The sequence below is a fragment of the Labrus bergylta genome, chromosome 7, assembly GCF_963930695.1.
Source record: "Labrus bergylta chromosome 7, fLabBer1.1, whole genome shotgun sequence".
NCBI classification, from domain to species: Eukaryota; Metazoa; Chordata; class Actinopteri; order Labriformes; family Labridae; genus Labrus; species Labrus bergylta.
In genome coordinates, this window is record NC_089201.1 from 3522432 (window position 1) to 3549339 (window position 26908).

The 26908-nt window shown below is 41.8% G+C and overlaps 1 protein-coding gene across 1 annotated transcript in view; it reads right to left on the bottom strand.

Annotated features, from left to right (window-relative positions):
* Positions 1–555: 555 nt before the first annotated feature.
* Positions 556–26908, bottom strand: part of kcng4a (potassium voltage-gated channel, subfamily G, member 4a) — a 34615-nt gene continuing 8262 nt past the window's right edge. The window contains exon 4 of the mRNA XM_020639111.3: positions 556–2282. Within this exon, the coding sequence (XP_020494767.1) occupies positions 1398–2282 (885 nt within the window). The 3' untranslated portion in view covers positions 556–1397. The remainder of the gene's footprint in view (positions 2283–26908) is intronic.

Consider the following 26908-nt stretch of genomic DNA (forward strand, 5'->3'; position numbering starts at 1 on the left):
CCTTAAGTTAAAAAAAGAAGAAGAGGAAATACAATATTTAATAGCTGTATAGGTATGAGTTGCAAGCAGAAACATTTAGCCTGGGTCTCTTAATCCCAATTTTAATCTAGATTACATCCACATCTGGCATGTCCCTGCGTGCCTCCACATCCCTCTTGGACCCCATTGTGTGACTCACCAGATAAAGGAGGATGACCCCGTCTGTTTTGGAGGTCACCCTAGGATTTGACTCGGGATGATGCACTAAGTTTATCTCTGGATATGTAACATTCAGCAGATTTAGGAAGTTCCGCATCTATTAATCAGATTTGTGGAGAGACACAGCAACCCGTCCAGAGTGTCGTAATTGTCCCCATGACGACAGGAAGGTGGAGTAAGAAGAGAAAAGTCGCAGAATTGTTGTTCAAAGAATACTTATCTTTGTGTCTGCCTCAGACAGCTGTTTCTGTTTCCACTTTACTCAGAAGTTTTCAGTCTCAGGATTCTGTCTGTGCGTCCCCAATTAGCCAAGGAGATTAGAAAAAAAAAAAAAAAAAAACACTACAGCCCAGAAAATGGATTTCTCTCAGATTACTAGGAGAGCTTTTATTTGGAGCGATGCAAAGTACATGTCATGGTTCTTAGCGCTCGTTCTCTCTCACTCACACATTCTCTCTCTCTCCAACACAAACGCTCTCCACCATCCTATTTCAAACTATCTGGATTCTTACTTCTGCAATATATTACATCACAGTTTACCTGGAGTTCACAGTAGAGAATGAAGAAACCATCACCTCGTTCGGATCAAGCATTCGAGAGTGAGAGAGAGATGGATATATATGTATATATATATATATATATATATATCATATCATATATGGGCAAGACTTTCAGTGAGTTTATATTTCTTCTCAGAACATGGCTTCAAGCTTGTCAAAAATAAATCAAGAGGAGCACCTCTTTGAATTCATGACAGAAAGTTGAGTATGAGACACATTTTCAGGTCATTCTGTAGGCAACATATTAAAAGTAATAAGAATCAAACTAAAACTTGCAGTTTAAGTATATATATATATATATATATATATATATATACATATATATATATATGTTTTTTTCACAGTGAAAGGAAAAGCAACTTTGGATTGAATATTGCATGTTAATGGGAGCAGCTGGTTACTGATATTGCTGCAGAGGCTTTCTGGTCAGACTAGACTGTCCATTTTAAAGGGTTTGAAGTCTCTTAAGTTTCTGAGCAGTCTGCAGACCAAAGAGCAAAGGAACTGCTGTTTGTTTAATCTCCATTCATCCGAGATACCCTCAAGAGCTTAACGTAATGTTTTCAGTACTTTTATTCAATGCAACAAATAGATCAGTAGGCTCTGGTATCTTCATGGAAGTTTCTGCTCGAGTAGTGCTCAGAAAGCTGCAGGTGGCAGACTGTGGCTGTTGTTTCCTGCAGCTTCTTCGCCTTTCCCTAAAAGAGCGAGGGACTCTAGTGAGTGCACACTGTCCTTGTCTGGGTGCAATCCCAGTCGAGGCACAGATGAGTCCCCCACTTCTCCGTCGCCTGCTGGCTCCTGCAGCTCCCCGGTGGCAGCAGCAGCTGCAGCAGCAGCCGCCGCACACTCCTCCTTGAACAGTCTGTCGTGCTCCATCTTGAGCTCCTGGTAGGAGCGTGAGAACATGTGGAAGATGGAGGTAGCAGGGAAGGCCATGATGAGGATCCCACTGAGGATGCTGCTCAGCGCTACGACCTGACCTGGAATGCTTCGAGGCACCATGTCGCCGTAGCCCACGGTCGTCATGGAGATAATGGCCCACCAGTACGACGCGGGGATGCTGCTGAAGTCGTGGGTGCCGGTGAGCTCGCTCTCAGCCAGGTGGACCAGCGGTGAGAAGAGGGTGACAGCCACGCAGAGAAAAAGCAGGAGGAGGCCAAACTCCCGCGTGCTGCGCCTGACCGTCAGCCCCAGGGTCTGCAGGCCGAGGGAGTGGCGAGCCAGCCGCATCACATAGAGGATCCTCAGCGCCCGGAGTATCCTCAAGACAAGGCTCAGCTTATCCAGGTAGCCCTTACCTCCTCCTGGCCTCTCGTGGTTCGAGTCCGTGTCCTCCTCTTTCACCACCAGGGAGACGTAGTAGGGAAGGATGGCCATGGCGTCGATGATGTTGAGCGGCCCGCGGAGGAACTCCAGCTTGCTGCGGGCCTGAATGAACCGCAGGATGAACTCCAGGGAGAACCAGGCCACACACACGGTCTCTATGATGAACATGTTGTAGCACTTAGAGGAACACTCGCCCTGAGGTGGAGAGGGAAGGGGGGGGGGGGGCAGAGAGACAGGGGGAGAAAGGAGTTTGACGGATGGGATAGAAGCAATGGAGAGATGGGGAGAAAACAAAAAAATCCTGAGGTCAGATAATCATCCTCTGTAGTCATTAATAAAACATGAGCTACAGTCAGTCAGAATGCTAAAGCCACTGCAGCAGCACTGATAGATAAGACACTGACATAATCAATCAACTGTTTTATTAGGGCAGGTTTCAGAGATCATTTGACACTCGGCGGGGGCGATGACAGAAAGCAATCAGGTCTCCATGCCCTCTAACTACAGTATCAAGGAAGAGTGATGCAATGTTATGAACCCTTTCTGAAAACTTAGGAGATGTAGCCTAGCACAGAGCCCTGCTGTTAACCACGGCACTAAAGCTTAGTCCCCAACCATTAAACACAACTGTCACTCTTTGAGTCCAGCCCCTTTCAATTAACTGCTCCTTCTTCTACTCCGAGCCCCTTACTCATTAAGATGGGTGATGATACCATCAGAGTGATTTAGTCTATATTTACAGTATACGTGCACAGAAATCAACCACAGAAATGTGTTACTAATACTCTTAATAGGCTAAAGAACATAGGGACAGTTTGACAGTAATAATCCTTTATCCTCTGTGCACAAGTGGAAAATAATGATTTTATGTTCAACAGTGGGCATGTTTTGTTGGAGATTTTTCAGGGGCTGTTTAGCTATCTGAAAGGACTTTGAAATCTACTGTTTAAAACAGCTGAAGTCGACTAAAGGTCTGTACAGTACAGAGCTCAAAAAGATCATTATATTTAAAGTCAAAGCATTTATAAGAAACAAGCAACAACAACAAACACAGAACAATACAAAGGGAGCAGCTGATCAGCCGTCATCGACCCGTCTGACCTGAATGTGCACAGAAAATGCTCGACGTTTTGGGGCATCCTCAAGGCCTGTTTCAGATGATCTGAGAGTCCTGGAGCTGAGGGCATCAGCTGGGCGTATGCCTGGATGTAACATAATATCTGACTTGGAATTAAAACCTAGAGCAAACTTGTGTTATCCCCTGTGCACCAGTTCAATTTAAGCCCTATTTGAGTTGTACCTGTGTGTGACTTTTACACCAATGATATCGCTACCTGTTAAAGGATTTTGTCTTTTCTTTTGGTTTGCATATCCTTAAGTTTGTTACTTGGTAACAGTCTCCGCTTGGCGAATGTTCACATGAACGTAAGCGTATGATAAAAACTGGATGCTGCTACAAACTGTCTCAGTTAGGCTTGGTGCACTTGATGTAAATCTTAAGTCATGAAGTCGGCCCTGGCTATTACGCAATTTGCACATAGTCAGCGTCATGGTTTTGCTCCATCCAACGGCTCACGCCCTGCTGTCGAACATCACTTATGGTGGTGATGAGTCCTATAATCTGTCTCAGGGATTTAACGAGTAATTTCTTCCGGAGAGAAGTAGATCTTTTCATAGAACTTGTTTAATGTCACAGAAAGATTTATGACGTTTCAAGCCGACCGGGCTCTTCCTCAGGTGCTGTGATGTAATGTTACAAAAAGACACTTGTTGGAAAACAATGTGCAAACATGCACCTCCTAAACTACCTCTTAAACCTTGCCTTTACCTGCAGTAGTTAACATATACGTAGTGTAGTTTCTTGCAGCATTGGCTTAATTGCTTGTCGTTGCAAAAATTAAGCTGAGCTAAAAATTCTGATCAGTGGTCTTCACTGTTTCTGTGGAATTTGTGGCTTTGCAATCACCCAGCTACTTCTTTTGCTCACGATGGGGAGAATCATATTACCTAAAGCTGCCGGTTTGGAATCATATTTCCATATATTGCTCATTTACTGAAATAGCTGATGCTGTAGGTCTTGGCAGAAAGGCATTTGTGTTCTTCTCTTGAAATGACTTCTTACAATATTATTAACTGAATATGAAACCACATGACTCCGTGCATATTATCATGAAGGTCATTATTTGTATGTTCTCTCAGCCTCGTCTTTTATGAGCTTTCGTTCTCTCATTGTTCACTCTGCATTTATCTCCCTGCTACTTTGTGTCTCATCTATTTTCCTTCCCCCTCATCGTTTCTCCCTCTCTTCCGCCCTCTTCTTTCTCCTCCTGCATCTGTCACCTCCCTCTCATCGCTCATTCTGTTTCCTCCTCCATCAGCCTCTCCGGACTCCCTCCCGCTCATCCTTCATTCTCAGGTTGCCCCTCGCTCCACTCTCTTTCTGCTCCAGCTCCTCCGTTCATTCAGTGCTCCTTTAAGTGCAACACAACTCCCTCCACTGTTTCTCTCTGCTTGATGCATCCTCAAAGCACGTGTCCCATCGCTGCCTACTCTCATTTATCACTCTCATGCTCTCTCATTCTTTCTCAATTCCTCTGAATGTCCCAGCGTGACTTTTAGCCTTTCACTTTGTTCCGACAGAGTGACATCTGTCCATGTAATGTGTTCTGTTGTACTGCCTATGCATTGTTGAATTGTTAATTACATTTTAACCTTAGAACATTTCCCTTAATTCTACAACTACACTTTTATCCAAAGCGAGAATAAGTACAACACAAGCAAGGATCTAGAAAAAAGGGAACAATGTCAGTAAGAGCAAACGATCAGCTTTGAGTCTGATTGGACACACAGGTGCTGACAGGAAGTGACCAGAGGCAAAGCACAACATTGAGGGCAGTTATTAAGAGCTCTAATCAGTATAGAAACCATCTTATACGTTGTTGTTATCAAACAAAAACCATCGTCATTACCATCATGCATCATCAATAATATGGAGACCATCATCATTAAGTTAGTAGGTATTCATGAAAGAGCTGGGTCTTTAGCTTTTTCTTAAAGGTGCAGAGGGACTCTGCAGATCGAATGGAGTTTGGAAGTTCATTCCACCACCGGGGGGCGACAGAGTGAATGAATGAATGAATGAATGTGTTCATTCTTAAACCACATGTTAAAGTGAGTATACAATATGTCCAGGGCAGCATGTGTTCTTGAAACAGCTGTTGCTCAGTTGGTAGAGTCATCGTCTCTCAACTGGAAGGATCGAGGGTTTGATCTCCAGCTCCTGCAGCAACATGTCTAATGTGTCATTGAGCAAGACACTTGAATTGCTGTCGCTGCTTCATCAGTGGTGTATGAATGTGTATGAATGGGATTAGTTACTTTTGATAGCCACTTTACATAGTAACCTTTGCCATCAGTGTGTGAATAGGTGGGACATGCGGTGTAAAAGCCCTTTGAGTAGTCAGAAGAGGAAAGCGCTATACAAGCTTGAGTCCATTTACCATTCTTATATTGTCTGCATCCAGCTTTTATAAGATGTGCGGTATTAACAGCAGCTATTAAAGCCCAGTACGTTCTCCTTTAGTCCCCATTTAGTCCCCCTTTGACCTTTAATCTTATTAAATTAACATGGCATTCTTGCAAGCAACCAGTTGCTCATTTACACAGACAGAGAAAACTGTAGCCTATGATTATTTTATTCACATTTCGGACCCGCTGTTGGATTTGATTCTCTGAGATTCATACTGGTGAATCAGTGTGTTTTGATCTTTGACTGCTCATTGCTCCATTAATAACAGCTGCTAACTGCTGATTCTGTAAGTCTGCCCTGTTAGTGTACAGCTGTAGATCTGAAAACAGCCGCCTGCTGCTTATATTAAAATGTACATGCTGTTTAACAATGAAGTGAAAGACAGTAAAATGTGCTGTTCAGCTGAGGGGAACTGAAAGGTAGCTGTGAACTCTGCGGATTCACATCATGTCATAGTAAGAAGTCATGTGGTTCTTTTTTTTTGACATGCGGGAGAAAATAAACAAAATATTTAGAATTAGAAAAAAACCTGAAAACTTGCCCCTAAGGTTTTGTTGACAAGTAAAGGGTTAAATGAAGGAGGGAAATTTGTCACCCTATCACAGATTTCCATCTCTGCTGCTGCCATGCAGAAAGTTCTCATCTGCTTCCAGCTGTCATTGATAGTCCCACTATATCACCATGAAGGCTTATTAAACATTATTCAACGAGGGACACATTTCAAATGACAGTAAAACTAACCAATCACAACTTCTCTCTTTGAGGGTGGGATTTGTTGTCTTAAACTTTAAGACAAGTTTCGCCTGCTGTCTTGAATCACAAGCTTGCCTGGGGTCAACCAAATTAGCTCGCTAGCTTTCTCCCATGAAGCCATAAGTTAGGTTAACGAAGGGTGATCATACGCCCCAATTTGATTGATACTGTCCTGTTTTCAAGCTCTGTGTACAGAGTCCTCACAAATATTTATACAACACTGATATGTCCCGGTATGGAACAGTCCCTGTCCCTGTTTTAACTAACTAAAAGACCACACCATGCATAGCAGCACTGATATGTCTGTTAATGTGTCAATCAAAGTCGTTGCCAAGGCTGTTGCTGTTTTAACCGACAGAAAATCATCACTAGCGACATGGTTCAAGGTTCAATACTGATTTGTCGTACGTGTCAATCACTGTCTAGGTTGTGGCTGTTTGCTTAGCTAGCCTAGCTTATTATGCTAACAGGTAGAAATGATGGAAAAGGAGGTCACTGTTTTCCAAAGAGCTCCAGGAGAGTTACAGCGTCCCTGAAAAGTACCAGCCAATGAATATGCTGCTTTTTGCAAACACTGCAGGTGTCAATTTTCAGTCCCTATGGTGAAATCTACTCGTCAACAAAGTGGGAGAGCAACTCTTTATGAATGTGAAATATTTAAAGTCCAGTTTGCAACATTAACACCAGCACTAGTTTTGGTTACGTCTTTTCATTGACCTAAAATAGTGTGGACAAGGCCTTAGAGTGTGGAGAGAGATACAGGATAACTTCTGATACAGCTCACTTAATTCCTCAGCCAAGATAACACCAGAAGATGTACAATGTACCAGGTACTATCCACAACTTTAACTCAAAAGAGAATATAAAAAGGAGAGCATTTCCAAGCTAATCAAATCAAGTCGAATGGAGCCATATGGTGCAAAAAAAAGCCATAAGTGTCACATCTCCAAAGTGACTAATTATGTGTCACAATATATTCCAGATGGCTTTGATGACTGAAAGCTGTAAAATAAACTTTCTGGTAAAGTGGAGACAAATGAAGGTTTATGAGAGACGTGTTTACTCCTTTATTAAAGCTGTTTGTCAAATTTAAGGTTTCTGTCAGCTTACCAATCATCCAATCTCACAAGACTGTTTCCTGCCAGGAAGCAGGACATGATGTGAAAAGGTAGGTTTGGAAGTAGTGCTGGGAAATATATCGAGTTTTTAAGATGTATTGATATATTTTCAAACAAGATATAGGGTAAGAGAATATCGTTAATATCGATATAGTTTATGGTGCAGTAAAATAATGTTGTAGAGCTGCCAGTTCAACTATTACTCATCTCACTGATGATGACTGACTGTCTGTCCCTCTTCACCCTGCTCCTCCTCTCTTTTATTGTATTTAAGGAACATTTTGGGTTAGGATATTAATTCATAAAAAGTAGTTTATTTTTGTAAATAAAATACATATCGATACATATTGAGTATTCATTTAGTTTAACAATATCGAGATATGAGTTTTGTCCATATTGCCCAGTCCTACTTGGAAGTCACAGTGTATCTCCTCCAAAGATACAACACTATCATGACAGTTTTTGCCCTTATATCAATGGTTCGAGTAATTGGACAAATCCAGTACCAACAGACCAACAGAAGAGTGACTAAAAATATACTGGCAAGTAGAAAAGAGTATAAAACAGCTTCTTTACGTGAAAAATGATTAAACGGTTTCACACGTCATCACCCCCGTCCACTCGCTCACGAGGAATATGTCCTGCTGTGTTCACACATGGGCTCACCCTGACATCTTGCAGACATTTTACTAGGGGGGCTAGCAAGAAAACAAATAAGCCACCAGGCATCTGTTTTTGTAGGTACCATTCACCCCTTTAATATAAAGCCTATTAAACTTGATTTACGGCGTGCTGGTCCACAGCAGCAGGACAGCTGTTGTCAGAGAAGTAGCCCACACTGTAACCACATTTTCATGAGGACAGTTTATGATTTCTATAGATGTCTGCAGAGCTGACTGTCTGATGATTGTTCTTAAAGCAGAGGACAGATAAAAAAGGAGCTAGACTTTTGTTTCCCTCAGAATTACCAACCCAATATATCTGTAATTAAATATTAATCTTTACACCTCATCTTCATCCTGCCTGCATTTGTTACGTTCCTCTGTCCCGCTGCTTGGCTGTCCGTCGTGTATCAATCTTGTAGACACTTCCTGCCCACAGGTCACATGTTACTTCTCTCACGTGCACCCTCTGCCTCTCATTTGTTCCCTCCCTCTCTGCTCCCTCATGTGCTGACATTAGGCCCATCAGGGCTATGTGACACTGTTCTCGCCCTCTGCATGATAGGCCAATTTATTACAGCGAGAAGCTTTCCACTTCGGTCCCTCTGTCTTCCAAACACACACACATACAGTCACACACACACACAATACCCACCATCTCCCTGACCTTATCTCCTCCATACAACTCTCTGGAGCTCATATCGGTGACAGCTCATTTCAACACCAACACAGCAGCTGTCTCGCACGGTGTTTCATATCATGGTCTGAATTAACACATCTCAATGTCAAATTAAGACAGAAGCATACATCGAGGGTTATCTTCACAGAAGGCATGCTTGGAACAGAAACATTTGAAGTGATCGCTCTGGAAACCACGTCAGCATTATGAGGCTACATCATTTCCTTTTTCTTATAGGTAGCTAGTATACAGCACACTTAAAGAGGACATATCATCCCCCTTCTCCACCTTTTCAAACAGTCCCCTGTGGTCTAAATGAAACATCTGTGCTGTGCTTTGGTCAAAATATAACATGAATCAAGCACCAGAGGAGGTTTGTGACCCTGTATAAACCAGCTCTCTCAGAACGCTCCGTTTTGGTGTGTGTGTTCTTTAAATGCAATGAGCCACCTCCCCCCCTGAGTTTTCCCAGTAGACATCACTCCTCTGTAGTGAGAATAAAAATGGCGGACCTGCATAATAGTTTAGCCCTAGGCTCGGGGTGGAGTCCATGGATGGAGATATCAGGGGAGGGGAGGGGATTTTTTTTTTTTAACCAGAATCCCACTGTGACATCACAAGGAGAGCCCATTTGAAACGGAGCATTTTCTCTTTGTTGTAAGACTTATGCAGACCACAAACAAAGGACTGGATGGGTTTAATTCACATTTTGTGTGTTGGTAGACACTCAGGTTACCTGAATATATTCAAAAAGTCAAGATTTGGAGGATTTTTCATATTATATGTCCCCTTTAAGTGACGGCCTCTCCGTTTGCAGAGACCTCAATCAGTAACAATAAATCAGGCTGTAATGCAGGAATATATCCTCAAATATCATCTTGAAGGGGATGCTTATATAGTTTGATTACTGCAGTAACAAGTGTTGTAGTGCAGGATGCAGGTATACAGAGTATACCCACTTATTTTTCAGCCTCCATAGGGTAAACCTACTTCTAAACCCCCTCTGATTCACACCGTGGATTGATTGACTATATCTGTGGTGTGCTGCAATTTGTTTCTTAGGATGCATGGTGAAGGGATAACTCTCCCTACTCTGTCTCTAATTGGCTCATATGCTCTTACTAAATATTCAAACGGAGTCTTACATGCCAGAGGCAGATTATCCTCTGCTAGACGAGCCACATAAAAAAAGAGAGTATACCCTCTATTGTACCCCTGAGGTATGAGCAGTACATAAACCTGATTTTAAGATGCATCAATCAGCTGTTTTGATGCAGACACTTTGGTAAAAGCTTTTGCCCTCAATACTTCCAAGTAGTATAAACTGTTTCATAAAAATGATCACGACTTGTAGACAGTTTTCAAACAGGTGTTGATGGTAAAAACACATTTTCTTTGAACAAACTGTCCCTGCTGTCATGTGGTGTTGTCAGAATTGGATTAATACGTTTATGATTGGTTTCCTTCAAGTCAGAAAATTACTGAGTGATTCATTTGTAACAAGTAATAAATCAAAGGATTTGTATTCCTGACTCGCTGAGTTGACAAATCGGATCTAGAAACCTGGAGGACGACATTAAATGTCATCTTGGTTATTAAAAGCTTGTATGTTAATATAACGCTCATTTACTATTTAGAAGAGTGGTTCCCAAACTTTTCTCCCCTTTGGCAGATGAAAATATTCCTGTCCCCTTACTTTACCGTTCACATTATCATATATGGATATAAACTAAACACACTCCCAACAAGTTCCTTTATTTTTAAGATTGTCTCAAACATTGGCTGCAAAAAGTGCAGAATAGCAACATCTGTGTCACAACAAACAAACAGAAAAAAACAAACAAGCCCGTTTTATAAAGAGGATACCTGGATGTCCTCTCTCAAAATGTGCCATGCTTAGCAGTGACAAACTGTGTGACTTGTTTTGGTTAAGCCTTGTGGGGTCCTGACAACTATTAAAGCAGTTTTTTTTCAATCTCAGCATTTTCAACACAATTCAATGCAGTTCAGCGTGAAAATGTGACTGCTGTATTATTTATCCATCCATTTGTTACATCATTTTCATTAAGGATTCTGAGAGCCAGAGGACTTCAAGCTTAGCTGAAAAAACTACTTTAGATTCTCACTCGTTCCTTTTTCCAAAATTCATAATAAAGCAGATGGCTGTTCATCAACGAGTCTACTGCTCAAGTTTTCTACCAGTGAGAAGGAGTTTGCTCATTGGTGGATTAATGTTTGGTTTCAGTAGATTTACAAAGAGTACAGTCCAGACCTTCTATTAATGTCAAATGCCATGAGATAACTTATTTTTATTCTGTGCTATTTAAAGGAAGAATGTGCGACTTTTTGATCCAGTGGTTTCATACTGGTGCGATGACTCCACCATACTGAAGCCTCCGCCCTCCTCCGCTCTCCTCCAGCGACACACTTCCAACCCCCTCCCCTTGCGTGTGCAAAAAGGAGTTTAGCACAAGCGGCGGGCAAAATTGACTGCAGGCACAGAGACTGTATTAATGCATAGAGTTCATTTGCAAAAACAGATAAAAGCCATTCTGAAAACAGTGCCCTGAGAGTTTTGATTAGCACTTTAAATAGAGTTGTTATGTGATCCAAAAGCCCAATACAGTCTATGGGGAACTCGGTCAAAGCCACACAACTTCAGTCTGAGGGATTTAACCTGAAATAAACAATAAATAAAAAAAGTTTTATGACATTTTTTAAAAACGGAGATATCTGCTTTGGCAAATGATTATACTATATCTGCAGTACTCTGTAGACCTGATGCTCTTTTTTTTGAGAAAACCGACACTTCAGTAAGCTCCTACCTTCACAGAGTGATCTAAAACGCTTACGTGACATTCAAATAAGCAGTGAGTATGTTCCTCTTCTTTCCTCTAGTCCTTGACTAAAACAGATTTTTTACTCAAAGAGAAGAGCCGGCCGTCCCGTCCATGTAAACACGATGGAAACACGGCTCTGAAAACAACACAGCCAGCAGGACTCCTCTTCTCCACTTCTCACTCACTGTAGACAGTCATGACTCAGAGAGACATTTACACAGGATATACTTCATTTCTGCTTTATTTATGTGTAAAGTGTTCTTCCTTAAGTGGATTGACTGAAAATGTGTTTTTGAATTAATCACATTTTTTAAGTGACTTAACAGTTTTGGTCATTGAAGGACAGAGACGACCAGACACTGACTGTTATATACACGTTAATATGGAGACGGTTTTATTTTTTACAGGGAAAAAGGTTGTGATGTCTTTAATGTCTGCGGATATAAAGCCATATTTCAGTCTCATTCTACTGAGTGAGCCTGCAGGCTAACGTTTGGCTCTGACTCGGCTGGTTAATTGGTTTGTTTTCAGTCCTCTCTCTGATCAAACATCTGGCATCTATTGCATAATATCGTTTTCAGTGTGTTTCATTGACGCCCGAGTGTTAGTGTTAATGACCGGGCAGATGGTGAGAGAAGTGAAATTGGTGCAATATGGTATAATTCCCTTTATACACACACACACACGACTGACTCTCACTGGTTTGGAAGTTAAATAAATCCTGACACAGCAAACACACTCACTCACACACACACACACACACACACACGCACACAAACACACATTTTGCTGCAAGAGGCTAGAAAAACACAATATGTATCATGTGAATTAGTTTCGGTTGAAGATGAGTGCTCAGTTTGTCTAAAGTACATTTTTACTCAGGCAAACAAACTCCCCTTTTGCCTGCTGTTTTGCTAGCAACGATGAAGGTTGACATTGTTGCTGACAGCCTCCCGTCTCCCGTCTGCTGGTGACCCCGTCATGGAGCAGTGAGACAGCTGCTGGGTGTCTCGACAGCAGGCCAGCAGGGTTTGAAGTGTAAATGTGTCTCCTTATTGTCGGACAAGAGAAAGCTTCTATAGCACTGAATTATGAATGTGTTTTTCTTTCCATACTTGTGGATCAGATAATGCTCCACATTTCACTGTCTTCAGATGGTAATAAGGACAACCCCGCACCCCACCCCCCCAACATGTTATGTACTCTCGTTACATGATATGGAGATGCATGGGTATGTTCTTTCTCCTGCACGATAAACTGCACTGTGTTTAAAATTTGATCAGCATCCTTAGAATCGTCCCTGGTGCTTCGTTCTGGCTTTTAATTTCACTCTCTGACGCTTTCACATTACGGGTCTGACTCTGTAGCTCTCCTCACTATCTTTTATATTCCTCCCCTCGCTCTCAATCAACGAATAAAATCCCCCCATGATGATACCACCAAAAGTACAGGTTTGGGTGTAATGAAAAAAATATTCTACCCATCAATGAGTTTTACCTTGACCACACTTTGCACCACTGAATGCCGTTTCTCTCTGCTGCTATACTGACCTTGTGCTCACTTTTGTACGCTTCTAGAAAGAAGAGAGAGGAGGAGAGAGGGGACGGGAGGCACTGACAGAGACAGAAAGACATGGAGGAAGAATGAGGGGGCGTGGCAGTTTGCAGCCCTGCTGGCCTTAACCAGGAACAATTGCACATGAAGCACCGCGTTCAACAGTCATGGGTTATTAAAGGGCCTGTATTATGTGACACATGCATCCATCATCAGACTGGTCTCCTGGTGACCTGATAGCTTCTTGTACGCACAAATGCGCACAGGGTAACACCTGTAATAAGTAATGTTGCACAAGTAATCTGTAAGAAACCTCGATGTGTATTATGATAAAAGAGCGACAAACAGCCAGGAAGTCTGCCATAGACTCACTGATGTGACACTCCGGTCAAAACTTTTATTTTTATTTTTTATGTTTTATAATTCTTATTTTTAAATTCTATTTTATATATTGTAATATCTTCTTATTCTGTATTATTTAAGTTGTTGCTAGTTCTGCTTTATTTCCTTGTTAATTGTTTAGCACCAATACACCAAGTCAAATTCCTTGTATGTGTAAATGTACTCGGCAATAAACCCCGATTCTGAAAACCATGAGCAGGGCTGTGTGAACACACTGGAGTGAAAAGGAGAAATAAAGAGACGCCAGGAATGCCCAATGTAAACCCTAAAAATGAGTACATTCAGGTAGTGCTGCTCGAAGTTAACAACAAACAGGCTGGTTGGCTAGGTTACGTTTAGTAACATCACTATACCACAAACAGATATGATATCAGAAGTGTTGCCAATAAGATGAGGTGAACTTACAAAGTTTGATCTCAAATATGAGGGGAGACGATATGATATGTGTGTGTGTGTGTGTGTGTGTGTGTGTGTGTGTGTGTGTGTGTGTGTGTGTGTGTGTGTGTGTGTTTAGGGCTACAACTGCAGCAAGTGTAAATGCAACCAGCAGCTTCGTCTGCGGTGTATGAATGTGTATGAATGGGATGAATTACTTCTGATAGTCTCTCTCCTAGCAGTCTCTACCATCAGTGTGTGAATGTGTAGGTGTGACCTGCAGTGTAAAAGCGCTATGAGTAGTCAGGAGACTACTGCAGACGAAGCAGCAGGAGAAATAAAGGGGTTAGGTGTCTTGCCCAAGGACACATCATGTTGCTGCAGGAGATGGGGATCGAACCCTCGACCCTCTGGTTGAGAGACGACCGATTCTACCACCAGCATCAGCCGCCTCTGGGTCCCTGTAAATTATCTAACAAAGAGCATTCTGTAGAGCTGCTCTTTTGAAGTTTCTTGAGATAACCAATACTGAATTAGCGTCATACAAATAAAGATTGATGTTGTTTAATTTTCTACGAGTGCAGAATTAAAGAAAACACCAAAACCAATAATAATGGACTGGCATGTCTTCTCTAAAGGACTGCTCTTGTGTGTTTATAGATTTTGTTCTCAACTAAGAATGAATCCAAGGTGAGGAGACTTAATTAAACGTTGGAATCTCTTAGATCAGAAGAGATTTCAGCCTCAGAAACGTTAATGACCGAGGCCCACTGAGCACCAGAGAGTCCATGCGAGTGTGAAAGCAGAGCCGAACGGTTTTATCCCCATATGAGGCCGCTGTGCAGGCTGCCAAGCATCACTGACAAAAGACCAACAGCTTGTTCGTGTGCAACAAACACTCTAATGGAGAGAAATGAAAGAGGGAATGTGGGAAGGATGGATAAAGAGAACAATGGAGAGGTGAGAATAGATGAAGCAAGAGTAGGTGGCTGAGCGGAGAGGGGGATTACAAGATCAGTTTACGAGGAAAAGAGGAGGTGACATCTAAAGTATTGAAGGCCCCTCCATAAGTCTCTATTCTCAGTCTGTCAAGTTGAACACCCCCCCCCCCCCCCCCCACCCCCCTTTCCCCACAAACACACAAACAAACACACACACAAACAAACACAGACACAGTGAGCAGCAGGGTTTTATTTGTCCAATTTTAAAGCGTCTCTCTTTCAGGACATTTGCACTGACTGAACATAAGTTATTAAAATGCATTGTTAGAATATAAAAAAATTGGTTTGAGCCACAGATTAATTAACATCAATGCACATTCACAAAAAACGAACTCAACTACACAACTCTGTCGTAAAGTTAGGCCATGTTTACACAACAATTATCCACTAAAGAAAACATTTTTGTTTTGCTTCTTTTTTTTCAAATGGCGCATTCAGATGAAAACATTTTGACAACAAGCACTGTGCACAAGGATCCACAAAAATGAGTAAAAACGCTGTGGTATAGATGCTTTGCCACTAGGTGGCAGTGATAAAAGAACATGCGCACATACTCTTACTGCAAAAGAGTGGTGAGGTGCAAAACATAAAAAAACGGTTAACACATTGAGGTGGGGTTAATTCTCCAAGTGACCCCAAAAATCTTAGTTTTCAGAGGAGTTGCATGTTGCCATGACGACGGAGATGTTGCCTTTGTTGTTGTTGTCATGAAACAAACTCCCAGAATGCATCAAAAGGTTATCTTGTAAAGAAGGCCTTAGCCTCCATGGTGATCAGGGTGTTTTAGTGTCTCATCAACAAAATGATGCTAAAGAAACATTAGTAGTGTACTCGAGTACACACAGACACCACCAAGGGAGTGGAGCAATGCACTTTTATTATCAGAATAAGGAGATAAGCCCATTTCTTTATTTTTATCTATAGCAATACATTAACACATTACGCCATTAATTTGTTGCATCAAAGCTTAAAAAGAAACACATACACATAAATCAGTCTGCTGCTGGTCCTGCAGGCTGCATGAAGGAGTGCAGAGGCTTTGACTTCAGCTGTCACAGAATATAACAGCAGTCTGAACGAGATGTTTGAACATTTTTATCTTCTGCAGTGACTACAGAGAGGGCGATATGGACAACAACTGCTCAGTATATGACCCCACAGTGTGGTGTGTTTGTTTGATGCAATGCTACTGTTCCCCATACTCCCCTCCGAGCCCCTCTGCCTGTGTCATTCCTCACCTGTCCTTAAAGCGTCCTCTGTCTGCTTTCCTGTGACGAACGCCGTGCTGTGCATCATTAATCTGCCAAAATGTCTTACTTCCACAGCTGCTTCTTATCACTAATTAGTGTCAGAGTGAATTTAGACTGAGATGTTTTGTCTGTTTGCTGCCAGACGGTCTGTTGAGACCACGTTCGTGATTTACTTGCAGGGGTAAACAAAATCTGCACAGACTTCGGTCAACATTGATGAGCAAATTGGTCACAAGTCCTAACTGTGCCAAAGAGCCGGAAAGATGAAGTTTATCAGCTTTGTTGCTCAATTTACTTTGATAGAAAAGCCTTATTACGTATTATCTGTTTATCAAAACAGGGAGTGGATTGCCGATGCAGACAGGGATTAATGAAACAGATGTTTCCTAAATGAACTTTGTTATCTCATTAGAGAGCTGACTTTTATAACAGTAACATGACCAGCCTCCAGCTGTGTCCTGATGATAATCTGTGAAACTTAAAATTTTACCTTATGACTCAAGTTCAACTCTGAGGAGTTTTTTTATTATAAGGAAGATCAAGGTCCCCTTCACAATTAAGGAAACACTTTTCTTAGTCCTTTAAATGAACATCTCTTTCTCCTCTTTTGCAAAGCTGTCAACGATGCATTACTTCATAACACTTAAAATCCAATATTATACTTATTTTCACCTTCATGTTGTCAGTCTTTGAAACCTATCGAGTAGGTTTGCATGATTTGCAGCTAAAAAACTCCTTATTATTTATCTTATACATGCGTCAGTAAAATCTCTCATTTCAGCTTCTGCATGAAACGGTTCATTTCAGCTGCTGTCTCTTTAAGGACCACCCTCCCCACTTGCCCACCGTCTTCTGATTGGCCAGTTATCTAGAACCTGGGGTCTTCCAGGGAAGGGCTGCTCTCCAAGCTCCATTCGTTTACCTCATGAGCTGAACCATTTCCCCACATTTAGTATGTGCATCAGCATAATAACCCTATATGTGAGTTTTAAAATGCAGATCAGCATAATAGGTCGACTTTAATTTGGCTTGTTAATGAAAGAAGTACAAGTGTCCTGATTTGGAGGTTTGAAAATATGGTCACCCTATGTCAGCTGACACGTTCAGTCAGGGTTCAGGGGCAGAAATGTTAGTTAAACGGCTGTCGTATTTTATACAATAATATACGGCAGGATGAGGAGAAGTCTGTTCTTTTGTTCCTCCAACATGTACAGGAGAGCTTCTCATAGCTTTTTTACACAACCTCCTCCTCTCTGGGCCTTCTTTCTCAGATTGGATTCATTAAAAGTAAAATTCAAGCTTGTCTCCTCATTGGTTATTGCATCCAGATCCAAATAAACAGCAACTCTGTTTCTTTAAAAATATAATAATAAAACTGGTAAAATCATGTAGGTGGCCGACAACTTCTCTGTAGCGTACAGCAGTAGGAAGCACTTCTTGCCTCCAAGTGGGCGGGTCCACAAGTGTGTGATGTCACGTGTAAACTATGAATAAACAATGTTTAACGCTCTGCTCGGTTCTTGCATCGACAGAATACATGTTACAAATGTGTTGCAGTGACAACATCTATCTCAATCCCACACTCCCTCACACCAATCTGTGAGTTTTGTGTGTGCTCATCACCAGACGCAATGCAAGCATTCATAATGTGTGTGTGTGTGAATGTACATGCATTTTTAATTTGTGTGCTCATGCTTTATATTAGTGTTCATGTCAGCGAGCTTGTACATGCTCTGTATCAGTGTGGAGCAGATTCCATGCCTATTGCTTCCTATCTGTTGACGAGTTCCCTCTGAGGCTGATGTGCTACATGACTGCCAAGTGGGATTATTGGAGAGAACAGCAAAGTATGAGGTGTTTATCCGCTGTACATGCCTGGATGTGGTTAGAATGTACAACACAGAACAGATAAAGCACACTGTAGAGAGTGGGGAGGAGACTTTTACCCTGTGTGTACAGTGGAGGTTGTTGTGGCTGCAGACCTGCGTCCACTAAAGGCTTTTTTTTTTAGCACTGGCAGCACCAACGACCTCAAGTTTAGAGCGCTTCTTCCTGGTGCTTACTGTTGTTAGGTAACAAAAGTTGGCTCACAACACTTCCACTTCCCATGGTAGTGACTCCAGAGTCTGCTTTAATTGGACTTTTATTCAAGGAAATTTCACACAATAAAACAACATTAAAATAATGGTAGGGAAAGGTGTCCTCCTGAGCAGTTTGTTTAAGTGACAGTGATCCTGATACTAACGTTAGGTTACTTCAATGTTACAATTTAATACAGTTTTATTACGATAGACTTTATTGCCCCCCTTGCGCCTTATTGGAAATGTGTCTTGGACTGTTGTTAGCAAATTGGCACTCTCTATGCTTTAATGATGAAGAATTGCTTGTCCTCCACTTCCTAGATGGCAGCATTATCGACCCAGCCACATCAAAATACATAAAGCTGTGTGTACTTTTGAAGACTTCTTGGCAGTGGTGTAAGGAGGAGGATTCTCCACCCGATATACAGTATGTAAACATCATCAAAGTGAAGTTCTGGTCAGGACTTTGCTGCTTTTAGTGATTGAAATGGTGCCAAAGGTGCCTAAAACCTGCAACATATCTAAATATCTCAGTTTTTCAGTGGTTGCCAGGGGTGACGGTGGCCACAACTTTTCCTAAAATCTATTTCCCCTCCAAGCCTCCTCCTCTGGTCTTGTGACTGAAAGCTATGAATTGCTCAAAATAGCCTCTTTCACATCATCTCAGTTCTGACAATGAGGTCATTTTCAGCTACTTCAAGGTCAGCTTCACCTGACTCTGTGAGCACCGGTGTGCTGTGTGTGAGAGGTATGCTGAACTCCCCAGCTCCAGTGGCATTCAGTGAATTTAACACCCCCCTTTTGATTGCTGCATCTGCTTTATTTGTATTCCCTCTCTCTCTCTTTTTCCCTCCAGCCACCAGCATATCTAAAGTCATGTTTTTTTCCTTGACTTAAAGTCGCTGTGACTGACTGTCAGCCTCAGCTTCTCCCTGCTGAGTTCCCAAAGTTTACACAGCCGGACACTAATTTATGCTCCATTCATGTTCATTTAACGGAGGCTGAAAATTATGAGGAGGGAATGAAACAAATGTGGCACATGAAAAATGCTTTCTTAATTTGGTCTCCCTGTTGTTACACTCTCAAACGAGGCCCATGATTGATGATGGTGCTTTGTCCTCCAGCTCAGCAGATGTAGCAAGCTGACTCTGTGTACGGAGAGACAATGCACACATACAGCGACGCAGGCGGACACACACCAACTGAGTAATTCAAAGCCTCACTGCTGGTTTTTTGCATCTCCTGTTACTGTGGGTGTTTCACATTTCAGGTGTGGAATTGAATAACCTCAAATAAAACTATACACCAGGGAGGCTTACAATTGTATCACCCGAAGACAGAATTCAGGATTGTTTCCTTTTTTTTGTTGCAGATCAGACTGTTGGCTGTGCTGCTCGGGGCTGCAGGGGAAACTCATTCATGCTTCCAAGTACAGAGAGTCGGAAACAGTGGGAAACCAAATCACAATTCGCCCTCAGAGATATTAATTTGGAAACTGTCTTTGTCGATCCACATAATGCAATTATGCACAGTTTAGTAACTTGTGATGGTCACGCACAACCAGAAATGCTTCAGAGATGGTATCATAGCCAACACTCTGATCTCTGCCAAATGATTTTCAGTGGAGCCGGACTCTGATGGAAAATAACAAAAAGACAACAAGCTCTGTTTTAGTTTCTGCTGGGTTGAGATACAACAAGCAGATCAATCCAAGCAAAAGATTATGTCCATCCTGATTTTCTTTTTGTTCTTCAGTTTTTCTTTGTGCTTGATCAGAATACTTTATGATGTAATGTAAACTGTTTAAGCCATCAAAGCTAAGTTAAAAAGTAGACTGTTCTTTAGATTTATTGTTTTCCCAATGCACTTTTGAAACTTATGCCAATGTTTTTTTGCACTGTTACTACATTTAAAGGAGCAGTATGTAAATCTGACACCTAGTGTTTAAAATGGGTACTGCAGTCCAAATTCTAAACATTGTAGAGAGCTGTCTCCCCCCTCCTCTCTAGAGTCGATGCGCACGCAGGTCACCATGTGGTGGACACTGTAGCTTCAGTGTTTATCCAGCTCTGCATCGGTCTGTAAACCTTTCTGTCTTCTAACCTCTCTCCATTTTTCAAAAGCATCTCCAATATTGATCCTAGTTTGAGCACGTTTCTGCTCGTGGAGCTTATTAGAAACATGCAGAGGCTTTTTAGGTCGGGTACAATCACTTCTATCTGAACCACTTCTCTTGCCCGCTTCCATCACTGCAACACCTGTTGGTTTGACCTGATAACTGCTCTCATATCTGGCAAACCGAGGGGCGTCCAAAACGGTCGTGTGGGGATGTCTTAAAACCTCCTACCTTCTCTGGTCCAAACAAATCCAGAGCATTCAGGAGCAGAATCTAAAGTTAGAAGGAGGACATACTGACTGCTGCATTGTTGTCAGAGAAGCCAGCACTTCAACATAGCATGTTTCCTTAATGTCTGATCATATAGTAAGGTCACTTTATCATTTAATTCAGACAATATCTTACTTATTTGACCTTTAACCCATTGTATCTAATTTAAACCAAAAACTCTACTTATTTTTTTATGTAAAAATTTCTCCAAAAGTGTTTCCTCTCTCTTCTCCCTTTAGCTATGGTAAGCCATTTTAATTGCCTCTGCGTGTCCGTGCTATAGAACGGCCTTGACTTACGTTGGCGCACACGTATTTCACAGACTTTTCGATAATGAGAAAAGTCCCCGGTATAAATGGTTTACCATTTTCATTAAACTGCAGAGAGTGACCGAATACAAGGCCTAACGTCTTCAAGCTACGAGCTTAAAAATGATCCACTTAACCAGAAAATTACCTGGGAAAGTTTTGGATTTTTAAAGAATGAGTTATTAATTATTCTATTATTAATTCTATTAGTGATTTACACTGATGGTGATTGGTCCCCGGTAATATTTAAGGCTGCAGTAATGATATTCCATCAATGCTCTGCTGCTGAACATTTACCCTGAAGAGGTCGTCCTTTTACAGATTAAATTTTGGTAACACACCAAAACACAGACCTCTTTAAAATGGTTTTAAGTGCTCTTCATACAGCCACCTTGTTGCTGTCATTCAGAAACATCATAATCATCATTCTCGGGGGCGGCCTTGTCTTTGGCCAACATGACTAGACACAATGTCCCTGAGTGGGTAGCCATCACTCTTCTCCCACCTGTTGGCAGGGCTAACGGTTCACATAAAAAAAAGAAGGAATTCGGGCCTCTGACGGAAACAAAAACAAGCTGAAGGAAGCGCTGTTGAGTCAGTGTGAACACAGAGCTAAGAACAACAAATCCAGAGGGAGTTAGACTTCAATCTCTTTTTAGGATGTCATCCATATATTTACATATAGGGTACATTTGTATATCAACCAAACACTACAATATCTAAATGTATACACAACCACCGCCTGACACCAAGCCACCACCATCGGACTGTGTCGTCCCCACAACCGCTGCCGTCCTCATTAATGCACTGTCTGCTCTGACCTCCACCTCAGCAGCAAGGAAGTTTGGACAACAGGAACATGAGGATTACAAAGGAGAAATCCCTCCTGCATATTATCCCACATGCTCTTTTTGTAAAGTGTCACGATATAGACTTGTTATGAATTGTCACGATACAAATTATGATTGATTGACATGTGGTATGTAGAGTTTGAGTTCTGCCTCTTGGTGCTCCATCTTCCCTAAGAGCTCCGGTAATGTTGCTGTGTCTCACACAGTCTCCTAACAGCTCCTCTGGGAGAGCAGATAAGGGACAGGAGAGAAAGGAGGCTTCACGGCTGGTTTAGTGTTTACGTCCTCCCCTCTTACTCCGTTTCTCTCGTTATCTCCAACTTCTCAGAGACCCGGACTCCTCTCTTCCCTCCTTCCTTTTCTAATACATAATAAATATTCCCTTCATACGTCAGAGGACACATTATCTCTGTCCCACTCTGCCCCTCTTTTTTTTCTGTCTCAATAAACTAAGAAATCACTGGCCTATGTGTCCTCTGTATAATCACATACCCAAACACTTTTGATGGTTCAATAAGATTATCGACAAGCCTCTGCTTGAGAAGGAGTGGAGAGTCGATCAGAAAACGTGTCATAACTCACGGCCTGAAGCTTGAGTCGTGCAGTCTGTGACTCTCCAGTGCCTCTCTCTCTCTCTCTTACTCACTCGCCCTCTCAGGATACTCGTGATGGATGCCGTGGGACGTAATTATTGAACAGCAAATCCCGCTCCAATTTATGGTATAAAGGATAGAAAATGGCCACTTCAGTTACTCCTCAGGCCAGAAAGCAAGTGAATTAGCGAAAGGAGAGCAAATCTGAAGAGGCTGCCTGAAAATACTCCATCACCCAGTGAGAATATTAAAGACATGAATCTGAGCTGCTCTCTCTCTCTGAAGGTAAAACACTTTGATGTAAAGGAAGTAAATGAATGAAAATGACAGCAGAGAAAGTAGTTTTCCTCAAAAGTTATACTCAGAAAGATATGCAAAGAAAGTGAGAGTATTGGATGTTTGACATTTAGACAGAATCAAGATGTAAACTCAGGCAGGTTATCAATGTGTGCAGAGTCCTGCTGCTTTCCAGAGAGAGAGAGAGAGAGAGAGAGAGAGAGAGAGAGATCTGAACGCCACACGCTCTGCTCTGTTCAATCCAAACACTGCTGCTATCTTTGTGGAGATTACTGGGGTCAGTGCTGGGTTAGGACAGCAGAATAGAAATTCATCTCATGAACTACTTAGTATGTCCACTGCACTGCCAAAACACATGCACCCACCAGAGAGGAATTAAGTTCAGCAGCAAAGACAAGAGAGAGAGAGAGAGAGAGAGAGAGAGAGAGAGAGGAGTTTGGTCCATAGGTTGACATTAAACATTTTGAGCAAGGTCATGGCTGTCATGGCTGTGCATCTACTATTCTCATGATTGGATTGATTATGCTATCAATGATTCGATACCATGTTACATCAAGAAGCATCACGATGCATCCTCAACTCTCTTTAATACTGCACATGGCTACTTTTTCATAAATGAAGACAAGCAATCAGATAAATATAAACTTTTTCATTTTTTAGAAAGTCCTTTAGACATCAACATTGTAAACCAAAATAAATTAACGTTATAGGTAATGTATAGCTAATAATTGTAAGTCACTGTGTTCAGTTCTGATAATTGCAATGTTTTTTTTTTTCTCTCCTGCGTTTGGATTTAAGATACCTGATTTGAGTTAAGTTGCTAAATCTGAAAACATCCTCGTTCCTGAAATGAATGTTTCACATTAAAAGCAGTACGACGACATATAGGCCGGGGGCTTTTATTGTGAAAAACTTGTCAGAATAGAATGTTGGAATATTGACACACCAAACTGTAGATTATCTGTGTCACACACGCATTCCCCACTTCATACTCACCATATAGTGATTTATAAGTAGTGGAATATATAGTGCATTTACTCGCTCACTCGCCGTCCACTGACAGTAACGTCATTGTTGTCCCGCAACTAAAACTTGCAGCTTAACTCCAACCGAGGATCAAAAACAGTAAACAACTACATGAATTTCAGTGATAACTTGAATTATACTGAGTGTACTTTCAGAAAACAGTAAAAGAAAAAAAATACTGAATACATGTGAAATATTGAATTTTGTATTTCATAATGAAACATATTTTTGCACTAAAACTCATTTATTTGTGCTCGTGTCTGTCATCATCAGAAAAATGCTCAAAATATGAACTTTATTGGGTTTGTGTTTTCACGCTGGTCGCTCCTCACGTTCGTATGGGAGCAGTCGAGTCAAACGCCGCTCTCTGCTCGTAAACATCTTTGAAGGCATGATGGTATATATAGCTCTGATAGTGACCATCGGCTATACACGACTTTTCACTGCAATGCATTGTGAGATACAATGAGTGGACTATATAGGGTATGATTATGCTCACTCAGAATTCAGACACCTCTACAAACTTGCCTGTTCACTCACTATTTAGTGAATAAGGAGTGATTTCTGACAGTTGATCTTTGTTTAAATCTCGGGGGAAATCTGAGCTATAGCTTACAGCCTCAAAAACCTTGAATTCAAGGTTAGCCTACTCTGGCTTTGGCTCCAAGTATTAGTGTTGATACGGCCATTTTGCAGATGCAATATGCAGTCAAATACTGAAAGAGACAAGGTAAGCACGCTTTCCAAATATTCACATTTGTCCGTGATGATAAAAAATACAAAATCCTAACTTCAAACACCGACAGCTTTCAAACTCAAGGACGATTTAATGCTTCTGTCAGGTGAGGTCTTAAAATCCACAGGCATTCTGACGCCTTGATTTTATATCAATATTTCATGCATCTATTTGCATTTCTGAACCCCATTAAGGGAGGCTGTGCTTCCCGTCAAAATGCTGCAACTGTACACAGCCTGAAGGAATAATAATAGTGTCTGCAGATTTAAATTGAGAGTTTTATCATAAAGAGCAGAGCACTTATACAGCAGAGAGATGCACACCCGTTGCCGAGTATGGAGGAGTGATGGAGGAGTTATTATCAGTGGGCCCGAAACTGAGCTGTGAGATAAAGGCCCCTCCCAGAGCGTTTAGTTCGCAGTGATGTGCTGTTTGATAGAGGGGACAACTGAGGACATGTGGAAATACATTACATCCAGATAGGCATAATGGGGAAATGAGGCAATTTTTATCTCTTGTTTTTTCTCACCAAAAACTCATTCTCATCCATTCTCGCTTTTTAATTCACTCCCTGAAGCATATTTCTCACTCCATCTCTCATTTTCTCGCTTTCCCTCACAGACATATCCTTTATTTGTCCTCCCTTTCCATCTTCCTCTTTGCTTTATCTTTCCTTTCACACCCCTAACCCAAACCGAGGCAGGAAGATAGCGAGGTGAATGATGATTGGACGAGGGAATTTTGGCCCGCACTCCCGCACACAGCAGACAGGGACAGAGACAAACAGCAGGGCCATGTGATTTTTAAAGATGACAGCGGTCCTGCTGCTCATGCCCAGGCTTAGACGAACTCTGCCGCTTGAGTTCAGTAGTCAAACACATGAGAATAGTTTGAAACTCAGGAGCATGCAGGGAGAAAAACACGAGGGCAGCAGATGGATTTGTTTACTTTTGCGGCCAGCTGCCCTTCTATTTCCAAGAAGGAGCATCGACATGCAAAGAGATGCTTGGATGAACACATACACACCGAATATGTCCTTCTAATACACAGTGTCCTCACAAGGAAGAGACACTAACACAAAAGAACAACACACACACCTGCACAGATATTCTTTATGTACAACACAGGCAGTAGAGCTGAACGATATGTGAAAAAATACTGGTTTTGCACTTTTTTCTTTTTGCAATAGGCCTTTTTATTTTTATTTTTAAAAAATGACATTAAAGCAGATGAGTGCAGTGTCTTTTTCTGTAAATCAATTCAATCAAACAAAAAGATACTTTGTTATTATTTGGGTCTTTCAGTCATTTTCTAATCAAATCTGAGCCCTTTCCTACTTTCATCACAAACTGCATCCAGCCCTCTGACACACACACACACACACGCGCACACACACACACACACACACACACACACACACACACACACAAACAGATAAAAGTGGCGATAAAAGGTTAGCAATCAGCAGTACATCTGCCCCGTTAATGGTTCATATATGTAGCCAAAAACATTAAACATTAACGAGCACTTTAATCGTAGATTATTCCTGGAAACAAGAAACCAGAGGTGCTGCCAGTCAACAGGCAAGACAGGCAACCGCTTAGGGCCCCAGACCAGTAGGGGGCCCCTGAGGGCTCACAAACTGAAACCAAGCCAAACTGGCCCAAAATGTACAAATCAGGAAATAAAAGAAGAGGAGAAAGCATCGGGACACTGGCAGACATGATGGAGTGGTGATGAACACTGGTTGGAGGCCCCCCCTAGTTGATTTTTGCCCAAGGCTACAGACTCTAGATTCACCACTGCAAGAAACCTGCAGGTATAGGTTCACAACAAACCAGAAAAGTCTTCCATCCTCAACACTATTGAATTGTTCAGCCCTACCAGGCAGTGTAACACCATAAATACAATATCCTTGCAAGCCACCGTGTCCTCACAAGGCTTGGATATGTCATCCACACCTAACAGCATGCACACAGAAACACACAGCAGTATACAGTTTCACAAAACTTTATTTTCCCTGAAACACTCTGCTGCCAGGAAATCGATACAAGGTGATGATGGCAACTGTGTGTGTGTGAGTGTGTGTGTGCCTGTGTGCGTGCGTGTGTGTGTGTGTGACCCGAGGGAGGACAGCTTGTTGTCTCCAGTGGAGCTCCACCTTCTTTGCACCTATGAGGACCGGATAGATTTACAAGCAGGAAAGCCCAATTTCCTGTTCAGATCACAACTGAAATAGTAAAGCTATACATCAGGAAATACAATCCTTCTGCATTCTGCAACCCTCGTACTCTGTGTCTGCAGCGTAGAAATGTGATGTCTTGTGAATGCTGCTATCTTATTCTTTTTTTGTGAACCTTGCCACTGCTGTCAGAGAATG